Below are 25,752 nucleotides of genomic sequence, written 5' to 3' on the forward strand. Positions count from 1 at the left end.
TCCCTCAGCTGCTCACCGGCTGAGCTGTGTGCTCCCTTTACGCCTCGAGCCGCCTCTTCGACACGCCTAGGCGCGCCCGCACCGGCTCGGCATGGCCTCCGCATCGTGCGTCCCTCTCCCCCTCCTCCTCCTCGACGTCCGCTCACCTCGCACCCTCGCGCAGCTGTCTGCCCACCCCGACAGCCTCGACCTCCCAGCAGTACACTCTGTCCGCCGCGAGCCAGCTCCCGGCAGCCTCGACCGCGGCATCCACCTCGTTCGTCCGCCGCAACGGTTCGCAACTCGCTCTTGACGGCGCCGAGTTCAACGTCGTGGGTCCCAACGTCTACTGGCTTGGTGAGCCCCGCAGTCTCTCTCTCGCACGGCCTGCAGAGTCGAGCTAACCCAGAGGTGTGGGTGCGCGCAGGCCTCGACGAGAATGTCGACCCCTCGCCGTCGTACCCGTCCAAGGGCAGGGTCCTCGAGGCCATGGCGGTAGCGTCGGCTATGGGCGCCAGTACGTTCTCCTTCCACTCTTCTTCGAGCCACAAAGAAGCGCTGACTCGCCGCTCCTCTCGCAGCCACCATCCGCTCAACCTCGCTTGGTGTCTCGTTCGGCACGGGCCTGTCCATCGAGAACGCGCTCGGCCAGTTCAAGCCCGAGGGCGACCCGGCATGGGACGCGATCGACTTTGCGCTTCTCGCGGCGAGGTCGTGCGTCCAACTTTCCCGGCCTTGAACCCCTCGCGCGCGCGAGGCCAAGTCACTCACGGCTCTCGTGCGTGCGCAGGTACGGCCTGCGGCTCGTCATTCCGCTCACCGACCAGTACGACTACTACCATGGGTCCGTCCAGCTCTCCCTGTCCCGTCAACACAGCCTCCCTGACGAGGTCGACCCCGCAGCGGTATCCCGACCTTTCTGCGCTGGCGCAACCTCTCGTCGACCGACTTTTCGCCCTTCTACGACCTCAACTCGCCGACCTGCGGCGACTTTGCGCTCTATGTCCGCACTCTGCTCAACCACACGTCGCCCTACACCAACGTGCGTCCCCTCGCACCCTCACCGACCCTCGTCTCAAGCCCGCTCACGCACCTCCTTCGCCCGCAGCTCACCATGGCGACCGACCCGACCGTGCTCGCGTTCGAGACCGGCAACGAGCTCGGTGGCTGGACGGGCGACGACTATCCGCCGCCGGCCGAGTGGACGACGGCCGTCGCGCAGCTGCTGCACGAGCTCGCGCCCGACACGCTCGTCCTCAGCGGGTCGTACGGCGTGCGCAAGGACGAGCTCGAGATTGCAGGCGTCGACATGGTGTACGTCCTCTCCCCCGCTCAGCAGTCGAGCTCGCCTTCTGACTCTCGCCTTCCCTCCCGCCTTGCGCAGGTCCGACCACTTCTACCCGCCCTCGCTCTACCGCCTCTCGTCCTCGGCCTCGCTCGCCGCCTCGGCGCAAAAGCCCTTCCTTATCGGCGAGTACGACTGGACCAACCGGTACTACGTCGGCTGGCGCTGGGCGTGGTTCCTCCTCGTCCTGCCCGCCGTCCTGAGCGCCCTCCTGTACCTCACGCCGAGGCGATGGTGGCCCTTGCGCACGACGCTGCGAGGCGTCGTGACGTGCGGGTGCTGCTGCGCGAGGCGGCGGCAGAGGAGGAAGCGGGCGAGGGCGGCGGTCGAGGACGAGGCAGGGAGGGACGAGGCGGTGCGGCTCTCGATGGCGTCGAGGGGCCCATCGACGCCGCCGCCGTCGTACGACCATCCGCTCGACCACGATGCACTGTCGACCGACAAGTCGCTGTTCGCCTCGACGTCGTCCGCCGACTTGCCCATCCTGCCCGCCTCGACCTCCTCCCCCAGCACGACCTTCCCGCCCTCGCGCCGGCCGCCAACTCGATCGTCCTCCTCTCTCCTCGACCGCCCATTCCCTATCTACCGGTGGCACGTTGCCCTCGCCCTGTTCGTCATCCTCGTCCCGCTCCTCGCCCCGCTCCTCCACCTCTTCGTCCCGACCCAGATCTCGGCCTTCCTCTCGCGCTCGGCGGCGCTCGCCGCGCGCGACCCGCCGCACGCCGTCGGCGACCTGTACTGGTCCCTGTTCGGCCGCGACGACGCGTGCTGCGCGTACGTGCCGCACGGCGACGGGTACACGCTGCACTACCCTTCGGCGCCGGGTCCGAGCGGCGGCGCGGCGGGCATGGGCAGCGGCGACGCGGTGGCGCAGCTCGCGAGGCACGCGTGGGAGGTCAGGGGCGAGAGGCCGTACTGGCTCGAGGAGGGGAGGAGCATCGGCGACGTGCGAGGGTGGAGGGACCTGCCCGTCGTCGCGTGCCCGCAGGAGGGGCTGCGGCTCGCGAATGGGACGGTCGTGGGAGGGAGCACGAGTTCGTAGTGCGGCGCTGAGACGAGCTGCAGTGCGGGCGCGAGTTGGTGCGAGAGCGAGTCGAGCGAGAGCAGCGCCGCTTTGACCTTCTCAAGTCTCGTCTCTCGGGCGGTCCTCACGCTTCCTCGCCCGCGCTTGCTTCTGGCGCCTCACAGAGAGCGCTTCATGCTCTCTCGAGCGCTTGCGGCCCCTCGCCGACGTCCGCGGACTCTCCGAGCCAGGACCGGCTCGCTCGCGCGTCCGCCCGGCCTCGCCTCCTCTCTCTCCCTCGTCCACCTCTCTCGCTCTCGCTCTCGCACGCTCTGCGGCCGCCCGAGATGCAGGACACGATCACGATCCGCACCTGCGACGACCCGCCCGTCGCCCTCGAGGCGTCCCGCGCCGTTCTCGCCGCCAACAGCAAGGTGTACGCCGACATGCTCGCGATCCCGACCCAGGCCGAGACGAGCACGGGCATCGACATCGACGAGACGGCGGCGCACTTCAAGCCGTTCCTGCGCATCCTCAACATGTCGCACGAGGAGGGCGACCCGCTCGACGACCTCGAGCCCGAGGACTGGCCTGTCGTCGCCAAGCTCGCCGACAAGTACGACTCGGCCGTCGCAAAGAACTTTGCGCTCGCCAAGTGCTGGTGCGTCTCCTTCGATATCCTTTCATCAAGGGTTGAGCTGACCTCTCAGCCTGACGCGCTGCAGGAAGTGGAACAGCTCCGACGACGACGACGACAAGGGCGACCCGCCGGCTCGCGCCGCCGCCTTCCAGACTGCCGCCATCCTCGGCGAGCCCCACCTGGCCAAGGTCTTCCTCTTCGAGGTCCTCGAGAACCCGAGCAAGAGCGAGATCGACTTGGCTCTCCGTGGTCGCCGCGCCGAGTTTGTGCGTCCCAATCTTTCTCTCTCTCTCTCGCCATCCCTTTCGGGCACACCGACCCGACCTTCTCCTGCAGACCGTGTGGGTCGAGCTGCTCAAGGACCTCGTACTCAAGATGTCGGTCGCCGACCCGCCGAACACGCCCGACTGCGCCGTCTGCAAGTCGGGCGGTGCTCGCCACAGCTACGAGCTGGCGTGGCGCCGCGCCATGAGCGAGACCCTGCGCAGCTGGAGGCCCTATTGCGTTGCCGAGCCGTTCGGCGCCAGTGCAGCGTTGGCCGTCGCCCTGTCGGACATGTGCCGCAAGTGCAAGTCGGCTTTCAAGCGCATGTCGGCTTCCTCGTCCGAGGAGTACCGCAACGAGGCGCCCGACTTCCCTCTCTGAGCCCTCGTATCGAGGTGCGCCTTCAAGCCTCGTCCTCCTCTCTGTCGAGCCCGGCCTGACCTCGCCTTCTCAACCTCTCGCAGCTCCCCTTGCCCTCTCTCGACCTCTCTCGACCTCTCTCGCCCGCTTTCCCTCGTCCTCTCGCCTCTCTCGCGCCATAATGTACTGCAACGTCTAGCATTCCATCTCCTGTCTGTACGAGAGCGTGCTCGAGAGCTGTGCGCGAGCGCCCGAACGTGCAGGTCGAGGTCGGCGGACGAAGTCGGCGATGACGGTGACCTGGGTGGCGGAAAGCTCGCGAGAAAGCTGCGGCATCGTTCGAGCTGCAGGGGCAGATTCTTTCAGCTCATGCTCGATAGAGCGAGAAAGAGAGAGGACGCACGAGGAAGCAAGTTGGGGCAGCCGCTGGACGGGCGCGACGAAGGCTTTGTCGGGCGACGACCGGGCGTGTGTGCAGACAGGCGAGCTCATTGGACCACGCAGGCGGGTCCTCGCTGGCTGAACGGCGGGTGCGGAGGGGTGGGAGGTCGGGAAAGGGAGCGGGGGAGATGAACAGGATGAGGCGAGTTGGCGGACGCTCGAGAGCTCGGGGCGGTGCGCTAGGGCGTGTGCGTGCTCTTAAGCGGTGTAGCTCGGTGCACGAGAAGCTAGCAGGTAGCTTTGCGGTGCGGTGAGGTCGTGGTCGGTCGCCAACCTCGTCGCCCCTCCTCGTCCTCCTCCCACTCGCTCGCCATGGACGACACGGTCACGATCCGCACCGCCGACGACCCGCCCGTCGAGCTCAAGCCCTCTCGCGTCGTCCTCCTGGCCGGCAGCAGGGTCTTTGCCGACATGTTCTCGCTGCCTCGCGTCCCGGCAAAGCGCAAGGGCGCGCCCGCCGTCGCCGACGCGTTCGACGTCGCCGAGAAGCGGGACGAGCTCGAGCTGTTCCTCAAGTTGCTCAACATCGCCCACGAGAAGGAGGACCCGGTCGCGGAGATGCTCAGCCTCGACTGGCCTGTCGTCGCTCGCCTCGCCGACAAGTACGACGCGGCCGGCGTCAAGGCGCTCGCGCTCGGACGTTGCTGGTGCGTCGACGCTCTCTTCGGTCTCGCTCGTGAATTTGAGACTGACGCTTATGCGAGTACAGGCAGTGGCAGGCGCAAGGGACGCCGGAGATGGCCGCAGAGGCGAGCGCCGCCTTCCACACCGCGAGGCTCGTCAAGGAGCAGGTGTTCACGACCCAGTACCTCTTCAACATGCTCGATCTTCTGAACTTCCAATTGTTCAAGAAGGAGATCGATAGTTGCCGGGCCGACTTTGTGAGCACTCCGTTTTCGCCGTTCTCACTTTGTCGTGCTCGCGCTCATGAGCGGCGCCCTCTTCCGCAGTTATCCTGGGTCGAGTCGTTGCGGACGCACGCCATGACCTTTCTCCTCAAGGAGCCGACGCCATGGTCCAGGAAGTGCCACTGTGTCGGCACTGGCCAAGCCGTCTACAGGGCTGCTTGGTACGAGGGCGTGCGTCGCTCCCTCACGACGTGGCCAAATCCGAGTCCTTCCGGCAGCTGGTCCGACATCAACCGCGTACGGGCGCCGTTCTCGGCCAACATATACAGTCAAAGCCAGGGCATCTGCGTCACTGCCGCCCTCTCGTGCGAAAGATTGCTCTGGACGTCGACGCCCATTACCGCCAGACGGCGCCACTCTTTCCTGTCTGAGCCTATCTACGCGCGTCCCCTCTTTCTCTCTCGTCGTCCTGCCGTCCCCGCACCGACCTCGAGCCGCCGCAGAGCCGTCCTCTCGTCCCAACTCAGACCCTCCTCTCTCGACGTTCCTCGACTTGTTGTCCCTCCTGCAGTCGCACACCTTCCTCTTCTCCTCCGAGCCGACGCGAGAGGCCTGCCGAGAGGACGAGAGCGAGCGAGAGCGAGCCGAGAAGGCGAGCCGGGGCCTGAGCGCGCTGCTCGAGCTTCCATCTCGAGCACGATTGCGTCTCGACAAGCTCTCGCTGCAGCTGCGGACGCTCTCATGCCGCACGAGGAGAGCAGGAAGAGCACCAGAACCATCTCCCGAGAGCAGAAAGAGCCTCTCTGCGCCCGACGACGAAGAGAGAGAGAAAAGGAAATAGACAGTGTCCTCGAGGTTGAGCTCTTCGACCTCGTCCAGGTCCTACGCCAATACAGTCACAGCACGACAGGGTACTCCTTTTTTGGTGCGGCCCGCTCGCTCCATCCGAGCGAGCCTCGGTTGAACGTCCAGCGTCCCCCTCCCTTCTCCTCCTCCTCGACGACGACGAGCGACGTGCTCAGAGGATCTGGACCTTGGGGAACTTGAAGGTCGGGCCCGACAGCTGGACGTTCATCTGGCCCATCTTGTGGCCGGCCTCGACGGCCTCGTCGACGCTCTTGCCGAGCGCGCGCGCGCCGAGGAACCCGCCCGCGAACGCGTCGCCGGCGCCGTTCGTGTCGACAATCTTGTCCGACGCGAGGGCCTCGACCGGGTACGTCTGGAGGCCCGAGGGCACGAGCGACGACGAGGTCGACGCGGCGACGGTCGACGACGCGCCCTGCGTGATGACGACGATGCGGGCCGTCGACTCGTTCTTCTTGGGGAGCGCGGCGAGCTTCTGGGCGATGGTCGGGATGTCCTTGGTCTGCGAGGCGAGCGAGCGCAGTGTCAGAGGACCGGGTGCGCAGGCAGCTCGAAAAAAGAGAGAGGGAGAGGAGGACGCACGTCCCACTCGTGGCTGGCGGCGTACGCCTCGGCCTCGGACTCGTTGCCGATGAGGACGTCGACGTAGGGCAGGATCTCGTCGACCTGCGACTTGAAGAACTGCGGGATGAACGGCGCCGACAGGTTCATGGCGAACGGCTGCGACGGGGGAAAGAGAGGGTGAGCGGGGCGGTCTTCGAGTCGGGCGGGAGATACCGAGAGGACCGGGGCCGACGCACCTTGTTCTTCTCGGCGGCGTGCTTGGCGAGGACGAGGGCGCTCTCGAGGCCGTGGGTGAGGAAGAAGCCGCCGAGGTAGAAGTTCTGGGCGCGCTCGATCAGGCCCTTGATCTCGGGCTTGTCGAGGTGCGACGGCGAGAACGACTCGGCGGCGCCGAGGGTCGTGCAGAGCGAGCTGGTGGGAGATGGAGGAACGGGTCAGCTTCTGTGGAAAGAGGGAGAGAGAGAGCGAGAGGGAGCGAGGACGCACCGGTCGTGGCCGGTGATGATGACGGCGCAGGCGCCCGTGGGCTTGTCGTCGACGACCTGGTAGGCCGAGTGGAGGCCCTCCTTGTCGTTGGCGGCGCGGAGCTGGTCGGCGAGCTTGTCGCTGCCGACGGCGCCGAGGTAGGCGGTCGAGCCCTCGGGGAGGACGTACTGGGCGCCGCGGGCGGCGTTCTGGGCGGCGCCGCCGGCGACGTACTCGACCTGGTAGTTGGCCTGGAGGTCGTCGTAGATGTCGGCCTGCTTGCCCTCGGCGAGGATGGCGTCGTTGGGCTTGAGGCCGTACTTGTCGAGGAGCTCGGGCTTGTTGACGACCTGCATGTCGAGGAGCGGGTTGCCCATGGCGAGGAGGAGGAGCGAGGACGACGACATGGCTGGTGGTGTGCACGACGCGGGGGCGTCGTTTCGAGATGAAGGGTGGACGAGAGTGTGGGAGGTGGGAGAGGGGGACGGGAGGACGGGGATGGACGGGGCAAGTCAGCTCGGGGTCCCACTGGTCTGGAGAGGGCCGTCACAGGTAGACTGACCTGGCTAGAGACGAGCGGGGTGGTGCGGTGAGGTCTAGCGAACGTTGCCTCGTCGTCGCTGTGTGCGCCCGCAACTTGGCCCTCGCGCACCTCTCTGATGAGAGGGCTCGCAGTGTGGACCTACTTGAACAGTCTTCATACATAGCTTGAGCCAGAGACCGGCCCAGCTGGAGAGAGTTGCGACGTCGTCCTCCTCATCGGGTCGGTGCCGAGAACGCACGCTCCTCGCTCGGCTCTCTCCTCGTCGCTCTTCTCGAAGCGGCCCTCGTACTTCTATCGGCGATTGCCACCCTCGACTACCCGGCACACGCCCGCTCGCCATCGCCGCGGTCAGGCCCTCTCGCCCCCCACCTCCGTCCGCCTCCTCCTCGCGCCTTTCGTCCGCGGCCCGTCCCCGCCTTTCTTCCTCCTCCACTCGCCCACCCTCGCCAGCGCACCAAGCAGCAGCCAGGCGCAAGCCTTGCGAGCGTCCTCAAGCAGGTGAGCCCTCCCCGTTCTCCTCCTCGTCCGCGTTGAACGAGGCAAGGCCCCTCGCTCGTTCTCGCTCGGAGATCCCGCCCGCCCACCTCGTATGCGGCGGTGCGGTTGGCCTCGGAGCGCTGGGCAGGGCACCGGTAGAGCAGGGCATGCAGGCCCCGAGGGAGCTCGAGCTCGAGCGAGGCGAGCGAGTCGGGACCCGATTCGGCGAGCTAGTCCGCCGACGGACGCTGACCCCGTCCCTCGCGTCCGCAGCAGCAACAGCACCAGCCGGTCCAGCCCAGCCCGCCCGAGCCCGAGTCGAGCAGGCTGCGCACAAGTCGTCCTCGAGGTGCGTCTCCTCTTCGACGACGAGCTCGCGACGAGGAACATCGGCTGACGATCCCCCTCGCCGAGCACAGCAGTACCAGCGCCACCCGGCTGAGCACCGCCACGTGTGAGAAGCCCCCTTCCTCCCTCATGCCGACACGCACAGCAAGGCAGACCTGACGCCGTCCTCCTCGCCCGCGCAGACCTGGTCCTCGTCCTCCCTCCTTCGCCCCTTCCGTCCTGCACCTACCCATGCAGCGCCTTCGCCGCCTCTCCACCTCATCCTCGTCCCCGGCCGGCGGGCCTCCCGACAGCACGAGCGCGAGCCCGACGCCGAGCTCCGGCGCCCTGCACCGCTCGTCGACGGCGGCCTCGCTCTCGCAGCGGTCGCCCTTCTCGCCCCTCGACACCCTGCGCCGCACGCCCTCGTCGCACCTCCTCAGCTCGGCCGGCGCTCGCTCGCAGGCGTCGACGGCGCTGTGCACCGCCGCGCCCGCCGAGGCGACCGTCGTCCGCGCACCCTCCTTCTCGACGCCGCACGACGCCGCCGGCAGCCGTCGCCTCGGCGGCCTCGCCTCGTCGTCGTCGAGCATGTCGCGCGGCCGCTCGTCGTCGCGCACCCGCGTCGGCCCGCCGTCGCCGGCCCCCGAGGTCGTCCGCTCGTCGCCCATCCCGATCTCGCCCTCGTCGCCCTCGGCGCACTCGCGCTCGCGCGCCGCGTCCCGCCACGTCCTCGCCCAACGGCGCGACTCGTCGACGACGACGTCGGCGCTCGCGGCCGCGATCCGCTCGGGCGACCCGACGCAGCTGCGCGCCGAGCGCCGCAGGACGGAGCTCGTCGACTCGCGGTTCGTGCGCGGCGTCGTCGGCACGGTCGGGCCGGGCGACCTGAGCGACGGGAGCGCGAGCGGCGAGAGCTACGAGGTCGAGGTCGTCGACACGCGCGCGCAGGCCGCCGCGAGGGCGGCGGCGAGCGGCGGGCTCGTGCGCGGCGCGAGCGGCAGGGGTCGCTCGACGTCGACGGTCGGCGCCGGCGCACCGCTCGTCAAGCCCGTCCCGCGGTACTCGTCGGGCCGCAGGCTGAGCTGCCTCGCGACGTACGAGGGCCTGCCGATCCCGACGCCGATGCGCGGTCGGCCGGCCGGCGCTGCCGAACCCGAGCTCGAGTACTCGCTGCACGGCCTGCGCGGCGGGTCGAGCGCAAGCACGGGCGAGCGCCCTCGCGTGCGGCGCATCTCGAGCTCGGCGCCGGGTCCGCAGCAGCAGCCGTCGCCCGTCGCGCACCGCCCGTCGAGCCCTGCGCCCGAGGGCTTCAAGAGCGGCGGCATGAGCCCGCTCACGAGGGCCATCGGCGGCATGTCGACGGCTGCGGCGCCGAGGAGGCCGTCGTCGCCTGGGCCCGGGATCGGACTCGGCGCGCGCAGGGCGTCGTCGCCGGTCGGGCCGCGCCCGAGCGGGCTCGTCGCCGCAGCAGGAGCGTCGCCGAGCAGTGCTGGAGGAGCTGGGAGCTACCGCGGCAGCCAGGGCAGCGGGAGCGTGCGTCGCGCGCCGTCGCCGTCGCCGGGAGCGCGCTCGAGCACCCTCGTCGGCTCGTCGTCGGCCGTCACCTCGCCGCCTCGCCCTCGCGCGCCGTCCCCTGCGCGCACTGCATCCGGCACCAAGGTCGTGTACGGCTTTGACGCGCCCGCACGCCCGGCCTCGCCGACGCCGAGCCGCCCGTCGCACATGACGACGCCGCACGCGCTCGCCCGTCCTCCCTCGCCGTCGCTCGCGGCCCGCCACGCCCACAGCGCGCCCGTCGTCCCGACGCACGACCACCTGCCCGGCACGCCGACGCCGCACTCGCACGCGACCGTGACGCGGCCGCGGTCGAGAATGGCCGACCAGCACGCCGACGAGCGGCTCGAGGTGCTCGCGTCGCGCGACTTTGCCGTCCTCGACGAGTACTACTCGTCGCGGCGTCGCGGTGGCGGCGGCGGTGGGCGGGACGGCGAGCGCGGGCAGCGGCCCAAAGGGGAGCGCAGGGAGGGCAAGAGAGAGGCCGAGGAGCGGCTCAGGCGAGGGTACGACCGGTCGCTCGGTGGCGGGATCGGCGCGGCGGACAGTGCGGCGGCGAGGTGAGGGACGGTGGCGGGCGAGCGCAGGGAGCTCGCCGGGGCGTGCATGACTGGGTACAGAAGGTGGAACAGGGTCGGCCGGGCGATGAGGAGGTCGTCGTCGGCGTCGTCGAGTGGGCGGTGCAACTCGAGGCTGGTTCTCGAGGAGTACGTGTGGCGGCCACAAGGGTGTCGCGTGCGACTCTCGAGAGGGAGAGCGTCGCTGCTGAGCGAGCCTTCAAGCGATTCGAGCGATTGCCGTGGAGCACCCCCAGAGTGATCGACGTTGAAACGGCCAGGCCAGACCACCGCCTCGAGGTCCGCCCTCAGCGCGTCCCTGCCTGCCTTGCCACCAGACTCGCGCGCACACCCTCGCAGCAAGCCCACCCCCGTCGACCGCGCCCCAGCTCGCCTGCCCGCACGCGATGCACCCGGGCGACGGCGTCGCCTCGCCGACTCGGCTCCGGCCTCAAGGGGCAGCACCAGCACCAGCCGCCCACCTTGCCAGCCGCCTCACGCACGCGTTCAAGCACAGCACCAACGGCGACGACCACCCGGACGAGTCGGCCACGAGCGGCGGCGAGCTCCTCCCCCACCACCTCCTCGCCTACCTCCACGACCAACCGCTCGCCGTCGCCGTCTTCCCGCACGCGCCCTTGCTCGAGCAGGACGAGGGCCTGCCCGCCCCGGTGTACCAGAACCCGGCCCTCCTCCACTTCCTCGGCCAGGGCATCGGCGGCGCCGCCGTCTCGAACCACCCGCGCGCCGAGGAACACGCCCGCCAGCAAGGCCTCACCCTCGCCGACGCCGTCGACGACCGCTCGCGCGACCTCCTGCGGCGCTTCCTCCGCGACGGCGTTGAGCGCGCCGCCGACGCGTCGCCGTCTGCTCCCCCGGCGAGCGCGGGCGCCATCCCCTCGCCCGGCGGCCACCACTCGGGCCCGCTCCGCGTCTTCCAGCCCTCGACCTCGTCCGCCTCGTCCGCCTCGTCGTCGACGTCGAGCGTGTCCCACTCGTCCTCGTCGTACAACCCTCGGCCGGGCCGACCAGGGTCCGCAGGGTCTGGCACGTCGTTCTCGTCCACGTCGCGCTACTCGCGGTTCCAGCCGCACCGCCAGATCGCGTTCCAGCTCCTGTCGGGCCTCAACTTCAGCAAGGTCCACTGGCGTGCGACCGTCTATGTCGAGTACGGCTGCACCCTCTTGACGATGCTCCCCGCGTCGACCGTCGCCAACGGCGGCCAGTTCACCGAGACGACCGAGTGCGACGAGGAGTCGGACGACCTGATCCGGTTCGGCGAGGAGGCGTCGACCGGCGCGAGGGCCGGGTCGGCGAGCGCGGGCGACTTTGTCGGGAATGGCGGCGGCGACGACGACGAGACGGTCGCCGGCGGCGGGACGAGGGACGAGCCCTACGCGCCCAACGGGCCCGAGCCCTCGCCGACGCCGTCCGAGGCGCGCTCCGAGCCCGAGCGATTCCCGGCGTCGGTCCAGCACGCGCGGCACCGCCTCGGCAAGCGCACCGAGGGCGAGCGCATCGGCGACCACGAGATCTCGCACGACGGCGCGCGCGACGCCGTCAGCCTCGAGGGCCTCGCGTTCACGAGCTGGCACGCTCCGGTCGGCCTCTTCCGCGTCAACCGCGACCTGAGCATCACGCAGGCCAACCCGAAATGGCGCCAGACGTGCGGTGCGTCCTCGGCCTCGGCCACCCTTTTCTCTCGGCCTCCCTCCCTCATTCCTCCCCCTCCCTCTCCCTCCCTACATCTCGTCATCCCTCGAGCGGTCACTGACTCGCGCCTTGTGTCGCACGCAGGCTTGACCGAGGGCGAGACGAACGACGCGTGGCCCGCTCGGATCCACCCAGACGACCGCGAGCGGGTCGTCGACCACTACCGCCGCATCTCGGAGGAGCTGCCCATCGAGCGCGACGAGCAAGAGGTGCGTCCCGACCCTCCCTGTATCCGCTCTAGCGCCGGCGCACTGACCCTCGTTCCCTCGTCGCAGTTCCGCTGGCTGCCGACATCCGGGTCGCGCGAGCGGTGGTGCGTGTGCGTCATCGAGCCGGCCATCGTCAACGGCGTCATGAACGGCTACTGCGGGTACCTGCTCAACATCAACAAGCACAAGCTCGCCGCGACGGCGTCCGAGCTGCGCGAGGAGCAACTGCGCCACGAGCTCGCCCTCCTGTCCGAGACGACGTCGGTCGGCCTCGTCCGCATCGACCTCGACGGCCACTTCCTGAGCGCCAACGAGGCGTGGTACGGCATCTGTCGGGTCGAGCGAGGGAGCCCTCTTGACGTCTGGAGCGACAACCTCCACCCGGACGACTTTGACTGGGTCTTCAAGCAGTGGAAGCAGTGCGTCCCTCTCTCTCTCTCTCTCTCTCTCTTCCTCTCGAGCGCCTCGTCCTCGAGCCCTCGAGCGGCATCCTGACCCACCCTGGTTCCCTCTACAGCTCGTTGGACACGCGCGAGCCGTTCCAGGCCCGGTTCCGGTGGAAGTTCGGCGACGTGTGCCTCGTCCAGGCCGTCCTCAACAACCGCGACGCGGCTAGTGCGACCGGGTGGATCGGCAGCGTCACGGACGTGACGGCGCAGGCGCGCTCGGAGGAGAAGCTGCTCGCCCTGTCCAAGGAGCGCGAGGAGCGCGCCGAACACTATGCGCGCGAGGCCGAGGAGCGCCGCAAGATCGCCGTCGAGGAGAAGAAGCAGCAGGAGCTCCTCATCGACGTCACGAGCCACGAGATCCGCAACCCGGTGCGTCCCCTCTCTCGCCGCACGGACCTTCTTTCGGACGCACGACTGACTCGTCCCTCCCTCGCGCCCGCAGATATCCGCCATCTTGCAGAACGCCGACTTTACCCGCTCGTCGCTCCAGTCGTTCCGCGGTCGCCTCGGCCAGCTCAAGGAGCGAGGCGCCCTGCCCGCCGAGCTCGACGACGAGCTCCTGCACGACCTGGACGAGGACATCGAGGCGCTCGACGCCATCAGCGAGTGCGGCATGGCCCAGGAGCGCATCGCCAACGACATCCTCGGCCTCGCCCAGATCCAGCTCAGCAAGTACAGCATCACGCCCGTCGTCTTTGACCTGACGACCTCGCTCCGCAACATCTGCCGCATGTTCAAGGTGCGCCCGCCCTCTCTCTTCCTCTCTCTCTCTCGCGCGCGCACTCTTTCGGACGAAGACCTGACTCTCGAGCACCTCGCAGACCGAGTGCCGCGCCAAGAGCATCGAGCTGCAGCTCGTCGTCGGGTCGTCGCTCGCCCGCCTCGGTCCTCGCGCCAAGGTCTTTGCCGACCCGACTCGCCTCACCCAGGTGCTCGTCAACCTCCTGTCGAACGCGATCCGGTTCACGGCCAAGTCGGACAAGCGCGTCGTCACCATCACGGTCGAGGTGTCGGCCCAGCCGCCAGGGCGCGACTCGCCGCTCATCCCGCCGGCCGAGACCGAGTACAAGATCGACAAGCAGAAGCCCGTGTACCTGTTCTTCAGCGTCGAGGACACCGGGCCGGGCATGACCGAGGAGGAGACGGGCCGGCTGTTCGCAAAGTTCATGCAGTGCGTCCTCCTCTGCCTCGTCGCGCCTCCTCCTCGCGCTCGTCCTTCCTCCTGCGCCTCGCCCTCGGACTCGAGACTCTGACTGACACCTTGTCGGTCCGCGCAGGGCCTCGCCGTTCACGCACACGACCTGGGGCGGGAGCGGCCTCGGACTGTGGATCGCTCGCAGTGCGTCCTCCTCACGCACTTCTCTCTTCTCCTCTCTTTGCCGTGCGATACTGACTCTCTCCTGCCCGCCGTACAGACCTGTGTGAGCTGCAGATGGGCCGCATCGAGGTCGCGTCGACTGTGGGCCAAGGGTCCATCTTCCGGTGCTTCATCACGGCGCGCTCGGTCGACGCCGGGCCGAGCCACTCGTCCGACGTGCTCCCTGTCGTCGACGGCATCGACGCGCCCAACGCCGAGCGAGGACGAGCGCCAACTATCTTCCTCGCCAAGCCCGACGAGTCACTGCCGCTCAAGGGCATGACGATTCTCTGCTGCGAGGTGCGCCAGACTTTCTCTGACCCTCTCTCGCCCCCTCGAGCCTCTGACTTACCCTCTTCCACCTCCCAGGACAACCAGATCAACCGGACCGTCCTCAAGCGGCAGCTCGCCAAGCAGGGCTGCGAGCACATCCTCCTCGCGTGCGACGGGCAAGAAGGCCTCGAGATCCTCAAGAAGCAGCCCGACGGCAAGGTCGACTGTATCCTCATGGACATCGAGGTGCGCCTCATTCTCTCTTGCCTCGTTCCCCCCTCGTTGCTCGAGCTCTCGAACTCCCTCTCGTGGACCTCCCCGCCCGTATTGACACTTGCGGTCCCGCTCCCTCGCGCAGATGCCGATCATGGACGGCCTGCAGGCGACGCGAGCGATCCGCCTCGCCGAGCAGCAGGGCGAGCGGTCGGGCCATCAGCGCATCGTCGGCCTCACGGGCAACGCTCGCGTCGAGCAGAAGCAGGCGGCGCTCGACGCCGGCATGGAAACGGTTGTCACCAAGCCGTACAAGTGCGTCTCCTCTCTCTCTTTCTCTCTCTGCGGCGCAACTCTCTCGTTGCGCGAGACCCTGACCCAGTTCCTCGTCGTCGCCGCAGGGTCCCCGACCTCGTCGCCCGCATCCTCCAAGACGCGCCCGACATCGAGCCGACCGCTCCAAAACAAGCTTCCTCCGCGGGCGCTGGCTTGTCGAGCAGCTTTGTCCCGTCGGGCGATCACGGCGAGGTCATCACCAAGCTCTCGACGGGCGCGACGGTCGAAATCATCACGCCGGGCAGCCCGGCGCCGTCGTCGTCGTCGTCGTTGCGCGCCGGCGCGTCCGACGATCGCTCGCTCCCGCCCGGGTCGCACGAGATGATCATGGGCCGGTCGACAGAGGGAGACGGCGGCGGCGAGGTCATGATCGACAAGGACAGCGTCGACCGGGCGGCGAGCAGCATGCAGCGGCACGGCGAGGGGAGGGCGCTGCCGCCGTCGCAGACGGAGCCGAGGTCGCTCGAGAAGTAGGCGTGCTTCTCGTGCGGCGCGAGGTCCGGGCAGAGGAGGACGAGGACGAGGACCGGGCGATGGGTTTCCTTCATTTGCGGCATCATCCTCGCCGCCACGAGCACAGCGCATTGTGTAGCACCAGCGTGTTGTAACCATAGCAGCGCCTGTTATTCTCTCCTCGCCTCTCCTCGCTCGAGAGGACGACGCGCCGCCAAGCGCAGAGAGGCGCGGAAGCGCAACGGCGTCTGTTCGAAACCGCCACAGGGAGCACACAGCTTGGGACCAGAGCTACTCAACCTTCCTCGGACTGCACCTACGGCCCTGCAGAGCAACTGGCGAGGATGCGGCCGCGCGAGAGCTCGAAAGACGTCTCATCGCTGGTGGACGAGGTTCGGCGAATCTCTCCTCCACCCTCACCGCTACTCGAGCTTAGCTGGGCCAGCACGATCATGGCGTCCGACGACGGTTCCAACAGCACGGGCAAGACTCGCTCCAAGGCGGGCTGCCTCACCTGTGCGCCCCCTCGTCCTCCCCCACTTTCCGCGCAACGGCGAGGGCCGTCCACTGACCCACCTCGCACCCGCAGGTCGACAGCGCCGCAAGAAGTGCGACGAGACGCACTCGAAGGAGCACGGCGGCGCGTGCCAGCGCTGCATCTCGGGCGCATGGCGGTGCGAGTGGCCTGCACCGCCCTCGGCCGCCCCGGTCCGCGTCTTCCAGCGCGGCGCAAAGGTGCGGGCAAAGCAAGAGCGCTTAGCCTCGCTCGCGGTCGACGGCTCGGTACCACCGCCGGGCCCAGTCGCCTCGACCTCGACCTCGGCCTCGGCGCCCATCCTCGCCGGCCCACCTCAACTCGACCCGCTCAGCTCCATCCTGCCGCCCTCGACACACGCGCCAGCACCGGCGTCGACCTCCATCTTGCCCCCGACCCTGTCTTTCCCGCACCTCGCGCCGCCGACGAGCGCGGCCGACGTCGCACGACCCCTCTCGACCCACCTCGCACCGCCGTCAGCCGCCCATGTCCCGCCAGGCGTCATGTCGCATCACCTTGCCATCTCGCCCTTCTTCCAGTCCGGCGCGAGCGCGACCCTGTCGCTCCCGGCGTTCCTCCCCGCAGACGAGCCCGGCCCCGAGCGCCTCGAGCCGGACGCGTTCTGGCAGTCGGTCGACTCGCAGTTTGGCGTCCAGTTCAGCGCTCCTCCTGTACCCGTGCCCTCAACGTCGTTCCCTCCCGTCTCGTCCGGGCAAGAGGACACGCTCGATCCTGCGTGTGCGTCCTGCCTCTCCCCCTCTCGTCCGTCATGATCAAGACTCACGCTCTCCTCGCCCAACCACAGACGACGCCTTCTTTGTCGCCCACCTGTGTGCGCTCGACAAGCCTCTACGAGATGCGGTCATCAGCCAGATCCGCAGCACCATCGCCTCGAGCGAGCTGTGCAAGCACGCGGCCCTTGCGACGGTGCGCCTCTTTCTCTCTCTCTCATCTCTTCTCTCCCTTCCCAGACTGAACCCGCTTCGCCCTACAGACTATGCTTCTGCGCCTTCACGTCCTGCGTGACGCGCCCAAAGAGGCAGGGACGCCCTCGGTGCCGGGCGCCGACGAGTACGAGGTCCAGCGCCTGCGGGCCAAGGCGGACGAGTACTATCGCCGCGGCCTCGAGCACCTCAGCCACCAGAGCATTCCGATCACGGCCAAGATGCTCGCGCTCTTTGATCTCTGGCTGCATCAAGTGCGCCCGCTCCCACTCCTCTTTCTTCCCGAGGGACGTCGAGCTCACCTGCCCGCACCTGCAGTTCATCACGGTCGGCGCCGAGGCGGCATCTTTCCTGTTACTGCTCGGTGACGTCTTTGCGCTCGAGCTGGGGCCTCGGTGCGTCCCTGTCGCCTCCTCTCGCCCTCCCTCGACCGCACTGACCCTGTCACCTTCTGCAGCCCGTCGATTCAGCATTCGCCGATCAACACGCCCGAGCAGGTCATCATCGCCATCTCGGCATGGGAGGACTGCATCCGCTGTGCCACGTCGCCGCGACGGCGGCCCTTCTTCAGCTTCGCCGACCTCCCTGGCGACCCTCTCTCGCCCTCGTCCTCGGCCCTTCGCGACAGCGTCAACGACGTCCGGTCCGACATTCCCGCCCTCGGCTACATGCCCGTCGGCCTCCTCCTGTGCATCGCGGCCATCGCCAACCTGAGCGTCGACATGGAGGCGCTCCCCGACGTCGTCGTCAAGGCCAAAGCGTCCGCCATCGAGCGCGCCGTCCGAGGGTGGCGCCCTCTGCCGCCTGTCGCCGGCCTCGACAGTGCAGCGTTCGTCGAGCAGGTCTCGACATCCGAGATGTGGCGGCATGTGCGTCCCAGCCTCACGAGCCCTCTCTCGAGACCCTCTCTCGGCCCGACTGACCTCGTCGTCCTCCCTGCAGGCGATCATCATCTACCTGTATCAGGTCGGGCACCGCCATGGGCCCATGTCGGCCGTCCTGTGCGCAGCCGTGCAGCAGATCCTCAAGATTGGCTCGCCGCTGCTCGCGCGCTTCGAGCCCGGCCGCATCTCGGACCTCGCCACCTTGTCGCCCTCACCGTCGACCAGCTCTACCTCGTCGCCGACCTCCTTGGTCGACCCCTCGACGTCCGAGGCGTGCATCGCGAGCGCCGCCATCGCCCTGTTCGCGCCCATGGCGCGAGCCGTCCCGTTCTTCCTCGCCGGGACGTGCGCCATGACGCCCGTCGAGCGGCGCACGTGCATCGCCGGCCTGCGCGCGTGCGGCGAGGACCGAGGGTACCACGACGACATGCTCGCGCTCGAGCGCATCTGGGAGAGGCAGCGCAGCGACGGGTGGCCCAAGCCGTGGCGCGAGGTGCTCGACGAGGAGAAGTTGCACGTCGTCTTTCTGTAGCGGCGAGTGTGTGCGCGCATGGCAATGCAGCCGGTCGACCCTTTCCTCTCGTGCGCACGGCGAGCTGATGCGAGGCTCAGGAGGCTCGACTTGCGCGAGCAGCTCGACGAGGAGGAGCAACAGACGGGATCGTGACGGGCTTGCTCGCGCTGCACAGTGGACCTTGCAGAGAGCTCTAGAGACGCTACACAGTGCCCTCTGGCTCACCCTGGCTGAGGGCGACGGTGTGGCAGAGCGAACCCCGCCTTCGCCTCCTCTCGCCTCCTCACCACCTGCGCCCCCACCGCGCACGGCTCAGAGCCCCGCTTGCTGGCATCCCGACCGCCGAGAGCAGCACGCAGAGCCCAACAGACCCTCCCGCGACCTCGTCCAGCCTCGTCCTCGTGCCCTCGCCCCCTCATCACCAACCTCTCGAGTCCGGGTCGAGATGGGCGACGACATCGCCTCGACGTTGAGCGGGTTCGCCCTGGGCGAGGTCCTGTCCTCTCTCGACCTCGACACGTCCGCTCTCGGCGCCCTCCAGTCGCAGCTCGGCATCAAGCGCTCCAACGCCATCAACCGCGACTCGATCTACGCCGACAAGTTCGCCGACGACGACGGCGGGCTCGACGACGACGACCTCGATGACGAGCGCGAGGACTTTGAGGCCATGATCGACCGCGAGATGCGCGAGGAGAAGTACGGCAAGGCCGGCGCGGCGGCCGTCGGCGGCGCGGCCAAGAAGGGCGGGCAAGCTGCAGCGGGTGCGCGCCTCGTCCGGGGCGAGGAGGACGACTTTGACGAGGAGTACGACGAGGAGGACGAGCCCATGCTCGCGGCGGCGACGGCGGCGGCTACCCCGGTCGTCAAGCAGGAGCCGGCCGACGCCGACGACGCCCTGTTCGGCGCAGCCTCGCCAGCCGCCGGCGCCGGCGCCGCACCCGCACCCGCTCTCGAGGTCGAGGACCTCGCGGCGCCGCCGGCAAAGCAGGCCGACGTCCGCGACCTGTTCCCGTCGTTCGAGCCGGGCAAGGTGCTCGACTTTACCGAGCTGTTCGGCACGAGGCCGCGCAAAAAGCGGCGAGTCATCACCGAGGGCGTCAAGCGTGCGTCCCACGTCTCGTCTCTCTGTTTCGGGGAGCGGCACTGACCTCGTTCCGCCCCACACAGTTGCGCTCCCCAACCTGTCCGAGGTCCCTCGAGCCCGTTCCTCTCGCGACGCGCTCGTCGCACCTCTGCGCCCGCTCCCGCCCTCTCGAGACGATCACGTGCGCCGCCTACTTCTCGAGGCCAAGGTCGAGTCGATGCGCGAGTCGGGCCAAGCTGCGGGCGAGGAGGAAGGGAGCGAGGACGAGGAGCTGAGGAGGGCGGTCGAGGTGCGTCCCACCCCTTTCGCCCACCAGGTCCGCCCGACTCACCTTCTGTCCCCCTGCAGCGCGTCAACCGGCGGTCCAAGGCCAAGTGGAGGGTGCCCGAGGACGACCGAGCGTTCGACCTCGCCGAGCTCGACGAGTGGGAGGACCAGATCGTGTGGGGCGACGGCCAACGACCACCGTGCGTCTCTGTCTCTCTCCCTTTCTCTACATCACCGTTGAGCGAGACTGACTCTGCGCACCCAGACCTTCCTCTGCGTTCCCGAAGCCGATCCAGCACCGCAACCCGCTCTTCGACCAGGGCGGCTGGGTCAAGTCGATCCTGTGGGACGGCGAGAACGCGGCTCGCGCCGAGTACTTTACGCGCCTCAACCTCAACCTGAACGACACGCAGATGCTCCTCGAGGTCCAGCACCCGAAGCGTGCGTCCCGCTCTCCCTGCCCCGCCTCTTTTCCGTCTTCTTCGTCCCGCTCACCCGTCTCGCCCTCTCCTTCCGCAGGCGAAGCCGCGCCAAAAGCCGTCGCGCCCATCAACGCCCTCGGCTCGGCCGCCATGCTCGCCCCTCGCGACGAGACGCTCGACCCGTTCAACCTGTCGAACGACCGCGAGTACGAGGTGCCCAAGGAGCAGAAGCGCCAGATCATCCGCCAGACGTTCGGCGCGCTCGAGGTCGTCCACGCCTACCCGGCGCAGAAGCTCCAGCTGCCCTTTGTGCGTCGTCGACCCGACCCGTTCTCCCTCGTCCTCGAGCCGTCCTGACCCACTTCCTCTCGCGGCCCGCAGTACAAGACGCGCCTGTCCAAGGCCGACACGCGCTCGTTCCACCGCCCCGCGCTCCAGTTCCCGCAGAACGTGCCCATCGCCTTCTCCAAGGTGCGCTCCAAGAAGAAGAAGGACAAGCACGGCCGCAAGATCAAGAAGAGCGAGGGCGCCGAGGCGCTGCGCGGCATGCAGGACATCACGCTCAAGGACACGAGCAACTTTGTCCTGTGGGAGTACTCGGTGCGTCGTCGCTGTCGAGCGCTCTCCTCCTCCTCGAGTCTCCTCGTCGCCGGGTCTGAGCGGGCCCTGACCTCGACCCCTCGCCCGCCTACAGGAGGAGCACCCGCCCATCATCTCGAACGTCGGCATGGGCTCGATCATCGTCAACTACTACCGCAAGAAGGCGGCCGACGACCCGTTCATCCCGAATGTGCGTCCCCTCTGTCGCACGAGCCCCTCTCGACCGTCCCTGACCTCTCTCCCTCCCGCAGCTCGAGGTCGGCCAGCCGCTCCTGCTCGAGGGCACCGACGAGTCGCCGTTCAAGATGTTCGGCTTCGTCCACCCTGGCCAGACCGTGACGACGCTGTACAACAACTTGGTGCGGGCGCCCATGTTCAAGCACGAGGTCCCCGAGACCGACTTTCTCGTCGTCCGGTGCGTCGGATCGTCCTGTCTCTCGACTCTGCGTCCGCTCGTCGTCGCCTTGGCGTCGGCGAGGGGGTGCTGCTGCTCGTTGTCAGCGACGAACTGACCCTCTCGCCCTCCCTGCAGGGTCACGATCGACGGCGACACGCACTACTACATCCGCTCGATCCCGCACCTGTACATCGTCGGCCAGACGTACCCGCAGAGCGAGGTGCCCGGCCCGCACTCGCGCAAGGTGACGACGCTCCAGAAGAACCGCCTCATGACGATCGCGTTCAAGCTCGTCCACAAGAACAAGGACTCGCGCATCAAGGTGCACCGCCTCACGCGGTACTTTCCCGACCACAACGACCTGCAGATGCGCCAGAAGCTCAAGGTGCGCACCCCTTCCTCCCTCTCGTCGTCGCCGTGCACGGACCTCACTGACTCGCTCTCTCCCCCTCCTCCCTCTCGCCTCGCCTCGCCTCCTCTTCTGCCCCTCGCACGCCTTCCCGCATCTGCAGGAGTTCATGGAGTTTGTGCGCAAGGGCGACAACCAGGGCTTTTGGATGGTCAAGCCGTCGGTCCAGGTCCCGAACGAGTTCGAGATGCTCAAGATGGCCGAGCCCGAGACGGTCTGCCTCGCCGAGTCGATGCAGGTCGGCCTGCGCACGCTCCAAGACGCCGGCTACACCAACGGCGCCGAGGAGGGCGGCGCCGGCGAGGACGACTCGAAGCTCGACACGGAGCAGCAGCTCGCGCCCTGGATCACGACCAAGAACTTCGTCAACGCCAACGCCAACAAGGCCATGCTCAAGCTTCACGGCGACGGCGACCCGTCGGGCCGAGGCGAGGCGTTCAGCTTCCTGCGCGTCAGCATGAAGGACATCTTCCTCCGTGCCGGCGAGTCGATGGAGGAGCGACTTGGTGCGTCCCGCTCTTTCCCTTCTTTCGTCGAGTCGTGCGTCTCAGTCACACACTCTCTCTCTCTCTCGTGCGTTTACAGCCGAGATGTCGAACCGCCCCAAGTCGGCGCACAAGTACAACGTCCAGGAGCAGCAGGACATCTACAAGGAGGAGATCGCGCGCATCTGGAAGGCGCAGTGGGACTCGCTCAGCACCCAGCGCGAGCCGCTCCTCACGCAGGAGGACGAGGACCGCCACCGCGGGCGCCTCATCGCCGCCAAGAAGGCGAGCCTCAAGGCCGCCGCCGGCGCGGCCGCGTCCGCCTCGGCCGCCGACACGCCCGCGAGCGCCTCGGGCACGCCCGCCGCCTTTCGCGCCGGGACGCCCGGCAGTCGAGCCGGCTCGGTCGACCTCGACGACGGCGCGAGCGTCGTCAGCAAGCCCGATGGGCGCGGCGGCGGCGGCGGCGGCAAGGCCAAGACGCTCCGCATCCGGCGGCTCATCGGCGGCGTGTGGGAGACCGAGATCGTGCGCGACCCGAGCGTCATCAAGGCCTACATGCACCAACGGTCGGTCGTCGACGAGGAAAAGCTCGAGGCCGACGAGCTGCTGCCGTCGGACGACGAGAGCAAGAACGAGCGTCGCCGCAAGCGGTGTGTCCCCTCTCTCGCCTCTCTCCCTCTCTCTTTCAGCGTCGACACGTACTCACTCGTCGTACGTACGCCCGCAGCCTTAAGGAGCAGCTCGAGAAGCTCAAGCGCAACCAGGAGCGCCGCCTCGCGCGCAAGAACCAGAAGCTCGGCATCCAGCCGGGCCAGGTCGGCGTCGGCGGCAAGAAGCACATCAAGACCGAGACGACGCGCATCTGCGGCAACTGCGGTCAGCGAGGCCACATGAAGACGAGCCGCAAGCTGTGCCCGAGGTGGGCCGAGTTCAACCAGGTGCGCCCTCGCCCTCTCTTTTCCCCTCTCCTCCTCTCCTCCTCTCCTCGTCTGCTCGTGCCCCGTCTTTCTCTCTCACAGATACTGACACCGTCACGCTCGCCTACAGCCCAAGACGACCGACACGACGGCCTCGCTCCCGACCTCGTTCGGCGGCGGCCTCGCCCTTCCCGCCATGGGCGCCGCGCCCGCGCCCAAGCCCAAGCCGCCTGCGCCCTCGAAGCCCGGCGCGCTCAAGGTCAAGATCGGAGGGGGCGGCGGCGGCGGTGGAGCAGGAGCGGCGGGAGGAGGTGCTGGCTCGCCGCCGCCGCCGGGCGCGGCGGGTGGGACGCCCGGACCGGCGTCGACGCCTGCAGTGGCGAGCCCTGCGCCTGCGCCCGGCCCATGATCGTCCGCTCGGGCTCTCGAGCAGGAGGAGGAGCGTGTACCTAGTTCTCTCTGTCGTTCGCCCCGCTTGCATTGCCGCCGCATGTCGCTTTTCTCTCTCTCGTTGTCTCTTCTCGAGCTCGACGACGACGACGACGACGGGGGCTCAGAGAGATCAAGCAAGAGAGAGAGAGAGGAACGATAGGACAGGGTTGCAGAGGCTTGCTCAGGGTACAGACAAGGCACGACACGGCGAGAGGAGGGACGACGATGAGGAAGAAAGAGGAGGGAAGAGGGACGTGCACGACGGGGAAAGAGGAGGGACGGCATCTCGAGGGGACGATGATCGGTCGAAAGACGAGGGACAGAGCTGCGCTAGGACCCGACGGCAGCGGCGACCTCGGCTTGAGGAGGAGGAGGAGGGAGAGCGCCGCTCTCGGGCTTTGCGCCCTGCTCATCGACGAGCGAGCCCTTCTCGCCCTCGACGCCGTTCCTCACCTCGAGCCCCGCTCCGTCCTTCCCTCCCTGCTCCTCGACGCCAGGCTCGGGCTCGGGCTCGGCCTCGACCTGCGGGTTGGGCTCGACGAGCTCGAGGTAGTTCTCGGGCACGAGGCCGACCTCGCCCGTCAGGCGCGAGTCGACGATGCGCCCGGCTTGGACCTGCGAGGGTGATGCACCCGAAACGGTGAGTCAGTTGATGTCCTGCTGCACGAGGAGGGAGAGAGAGGGAGAGAGAGAGAGAGAGAGAAAGGAGGACGCACCCATCCAGCGCACTGTCGCTCAAAGACGCTCACCATCTCGCCGGCCTCGAGCCTCATCTCGGTGTCGAGCTCTGGCTCAAACTCGTACAGGGCGGCGTACACGCCGGGCACAAACTCGCCGAGCTCGAGCTCGCCGTCGACGGTGCCGTCCGAGGTCCACGCGCCGTCGCCCTCGCCGTCGAGCGCGGCATCGTCGTCGTCGTCGGCGAGCCCGAGGGCGGCGCCAGACGACGACGAGGCGAGCTCCGAGTCGTCAAAGGCGTAGCCGCCCGGTGGCGAACCCGACGACGACGACGTGTCGGACAGGTCGGACGACTGGGGAAAGTCGCTGCTGTGCGACGTCACGAAGCCCCAGTGGACTGCGTGTGCGACCGAGTCGTCAGTACACGCTCATCAAACCAAAGAGAGAGAGAGAGAGAGAGGCGACGCACAGCCCGACCCGCTCGCGCCACCGCCGCCCGCAGCGCCTCCCAACCCCTGCGCGCCCAGCCTCTCGCCCTCCTCGCGCTCGGCGCGAAACCTCCTCTCGCGCTCGCGCTCGGCCTCGACCTCCTCGGGCAGCTGCCGGCCCTCGAACCGCGGGTCGTCGCGCGCGAACGCATAGTCGCGGATGACGAGCACGGGCACCTCGTTGTCGTCGGCCGTCGGGCCGCCGGGCACGTCGGCGACAATCTCGGCGGGCGTCGGGGCCGGGTCGGCGGCGGCGGCGGCGGACGAGGACGAGGTGGACGACGCGAGGAGGACCGAGTCCTCGGGGATGCGGGGGGACGCCGGCGGGACGTTGCCGGCCGACGCGGCGCTCAGTCTGCGCGAGTCACCCGCCGCGCCGGCCGTCGTCGTCGAGGCCGACGAGCGCCTGCGGGTCACGCTCGGCGGGCGCGAGACGCTCGGCGGGCGCGTGAGGCTCGGCGGGCGGCTCGGCGGGCGCGACGGCGGGCGGCTCCTCGAGCTCGAAGGTGGGCGACTCGTCGGGCGCGAGTGGTGCGGCGAGGCGGCGCTCGGGCTCGCCGGGCCGGGCGAAGTCGCGGGCGAGGACGACGAGGTGGCAGGGAGGTCGAGCGGCGGGAGGTGACGAGGTTTGGGCGGGGACGCGAGAGGGGGGATGGGCGAGGTGGCGCTCGTCGGGGGCGAGCTGAGGTCGGACAGGGCGTCGGGGCTGGTCGTGAGCTTGTCTGGCGGCGGGGTCGAGGTCGAGGGGGGCGACACGGCGCCGAGCGGAGGGTGACCCGGTGTGGGGGGTTCGAGGTCGGGCGAGTCGACGGCGGCGGTGGTTTTCAGTCGCGGTGGAGGGTCGACGGAACCTGTTGCGGTGGACGTTCGAGGGTCAGTGAGGGTCGTGAGGCGCTCGCCGAGTGGCTGTGGGTGCTAGTGGAGCGAGCCGGGCGGCGAGATCGGCGGCGGACAACCCGCAAGGGGACGAGTCAGGCGACCGTCGCCCGCAGTGCCCGACGGCTGCGCTCAAGTGCGTCGACAGGCAGTGCCAGTCCTCGGTGGCCCAACGAGGGGTGCACAGGGGCGGTAGGGGAGCGAGTGTGGGCCCTCATCGGATGTTGATCCTCGACTGGCCCTCGTGCTCGGTCACACGCGAGCGGGGGAGGCGGTTGACGGGGCTCACCTGGTGCGGTTGGAGGGTCGTCGAGGCGAGCCATGTCGGCTGGCGGGGAGCTGTTGGGGTGTGGTTTGGCGACGAGGGCGGGGGAGACGAGAGCGGGGCAGTGTGCCGGGGCGGCTGCAGCAGAGGCGGGTGCGTTGGGTGCCAGGGTGGTCGGGTCGTTGGTGTGGGTGGCAGCTGGTGCGAGTCTTGCTCGAGCAGGGGGGGCGAGGCTGTGTTGGAGGAGAGGATGAGGAGGACTTGGTGCTGCCCGGCTTGCCCGCCCGACGGCGACCAACTCTGGTTCTCGCCCG

The 25,752-nt window shown here is 68.7% G+C and overlaps 9 protein-coding genes across 9 annotated transcripts; 7 read left to right on the forward strand and 2 right to left on the reverse strand.

Moving 5' to 3' along the window:
- Window positions 1-23: 23 nt before the first annotated feature.
- RHOBADRAFT_51191 (glycoside hydrolase family 5 protein) lies at window positions 24-2,366 on the forward strand (the record flags this gene model as incomplete). The annotated part of the gene is made up of 8 exons (XM_018415704.1): window positions 24-105; window positions 164-336; window positions 407-496; window positions 561-693; window positions 770-823; window positions 883-1,021; window positions 1,088-1,293; window positions 1,364-2,366. The coding sequence occupies exons 1-8, from the start codon at window positions 92-94 to the stop codon at window positions 2,364-2,366; spliced, it is 1,812 nt and encodes a 603-aa protein (XP_018273362.1). The 5' UTR covers window positions 24-91.
- A 308-nt stretch (window positions 2,367-2,674) lies between these two features.
- RHOBADRAFT_51192 (uncharacterized protein) lies at window positions 2,675-3,799 on the forward strand (the record flags this gene model as incomplete). Its single annotated transcript, XM_018415705.1, has 4 exons — window positions 2,675-2,988; window positions 3,053-3,233; window positions 3,304-3,626; window positions 3,696-3,799. Coding segments are annotated over 4 exons (896 nt in total), but the record flags the coding sequence as incomplete, so codon positions are not given.
- A 545-nt stretch (window positions 3,800-4,344) lies between these two features.
- RHOBADRAFT_51193 (uncharacterized protein) lies at window positions 4,345-5,469 on the forward strand (the record flags this gene model as incomplete). The annotated part of the gene is made up of 4 exons (XM_018415706.1): window positions 4,345-4,679; window positions 4,742-4,913; window positions 4,983-5,321; window positions 5,384-5,469. Coding segments are annotated over 4 exons (930 nt in total), but the record flags the coding sequence as incomplete, so codon positions are not given.
- A 429-nt stretch (window positions 5,470-5,898) lies between these two features.
- RHOBADRAFT_41310 (uncharacterized protein) lies at window positions 5,899-7,150 on the reverse strand (the record flags this gene model as incomplete). The annotated part of the gene is made up of 4 exons (XM_018413854.1): window positions 5,899-6,246; window positions 6,327-6,464; window positions 6,545-6,719; window positions 6,795-7,150. 4 exons carry the CDS (start codon window positions 7,148-7,150, stop codon window positions 5,899-5,901), a joined length of 1,017 nt encoding a protein of 338 aa, XP_018273365.1.
- Window positions 7,151-8,373: 1,223 nt separating this feature from the next.
- On the forward strand, window positions 8,374-10,242 carry RHOBADRAFT_51195 (uncharacterized protein; the record flags this gene model as incomplete). The annotated part of the gene is made up of 1 exon (XM_018415707.1): window positions 8,374-10,242. The coding sequence occupies one exon, from the start codon at window positions 8,374-8,376 to the stop codon at window positions 10,240-10,242; it is 1,869 nt and encodes a 622-aa protein (XP_018273366.1).
- A 400-nt stretch (window positions 10,243-10,642) lies between these two features.
- On the forward strand, window positions 10,643-15,259 carry RHOBADRAFT_51196 (uncharacterized protein; the record flags this gene model as incomplete). Its single annotated transcript, XM_018415708.1, has 11 exons — window positions 10,643-11,906; window positions 12,033-12,157; window positions 12,224-12,576; window positions 12,675-12,975; window positions 13,049-13,345; window positions 13,428-13,777; window positions 13,884-13,945; window positions 14,022-14,263; window positions 14,333-14,482; window positions 14,595-14,764; window positions 14,851-15,259. 11 exons carry the CDS (start codon window positions 10,643-10,645, stop codon window positions 15,257-15,259), a joined length of 3,723 nt encoding a protein of 1,240 aa, XP_018273367.1.
- A 431-nt stretch (window positions 15,260-15,690) lies between these two features.
- RHOBADRAFT_51197 (uncharacterized protein) lies at window positions 15,691-18,178 on the forward strand (the record flags this gene model as incomplete). Its single annotated transcript, XM_018415709.1, has 7 exons — window positions 15,691-15,754; window positions 15,828-16,511; window positions 16,579-16,700; window positions 16,768-16,971; window positions 17,036-17,112; window positions 17,175-17,586; window positions 17,660-18,178. The coding sequence occupies 7 exons, from the start codon at window positions 15,691-15,693 to the stop codon at window positions 18,131-18,133; spliced, it is 2,037 nt and encodes a 678-aa protein (XP_018273368.1). The 3' UTR covers window positions 18,134-18,178.
- Window positions 18,179-18,560: 382 nt separating this feature from the next.
- RHOBADRAFT_51198 (uncharacterized protein) lies at window positions 18,561-23,113 on the forward strand (the record flags this gene model as incomplete). Its single annotated transcript, XM_018415710.1, has 13 exons — window positions 18,561-19,218; window positions 19,283-19,488; window positions 19,548-19,666; window positions 19,732-19,907; window positions 19,986-20,197; window positions 20,270-20,488; window positions 20,583-20,678; window positions 20,740-20,903; window positions 21,021-21,270; window positions 21,398-21,800; window positions 21,880-22,432; window positions 22,510-22,720; window positions 22,830-23,113. 13 exons carry the CDS (start codon window positions 18,561-18,563, stop codon window positions 23,106-23,108), a joined length of 3,546 nt encoding a protein of 1,181 aa, XP_018273369.1. The 3' UTR covers window positions 23,109-23,113.
- Window positions 23,114-23,276: 163 nt separating this feature from the next.
- RHOBADRAFT_51199 (uncharacterized protein) lies at window positions 23,277-25,496 on the reverse strand (the record flags this gene model as incomplete). The annotated part of the gene is made up of 4 exons (XM_018415711.1): window positions 23,277-23,746; window positions 23,848-24,206; window positions 24,279-25,148; window positions 25,463-25,496. The coding sequence occupies 4 exons, from the start codon at window positions 25,494-25,496 to the stop codon at window positions 23,462-23,464; spliced, it is 1,548 nt and encodes a 515-aa protein (XP_018273370.1). The 3' UTR covers window positions 23,277-23,461.
- Between the last annotated feature and the right edge of the window lie 256 nt (window positions 25,497-25,752).

The sequence above is a fragment of the Rhodotorula graminis genome, assembly GCF_001329695.1.
Source record: "Rhodotorula graminis WP1 unplaced genomic scaffold RHOBAscaffold_2, whole genome shotgun sequence".
Classification (NCBI taxonomy): domain Eukaryota; kingdom Fungi; phylum Basidiomycota; class Microbotryomycetes; order Sporidiobolales; family Sporidiobolaceae; genus Rhodotorula; species Rhodotorula graminis.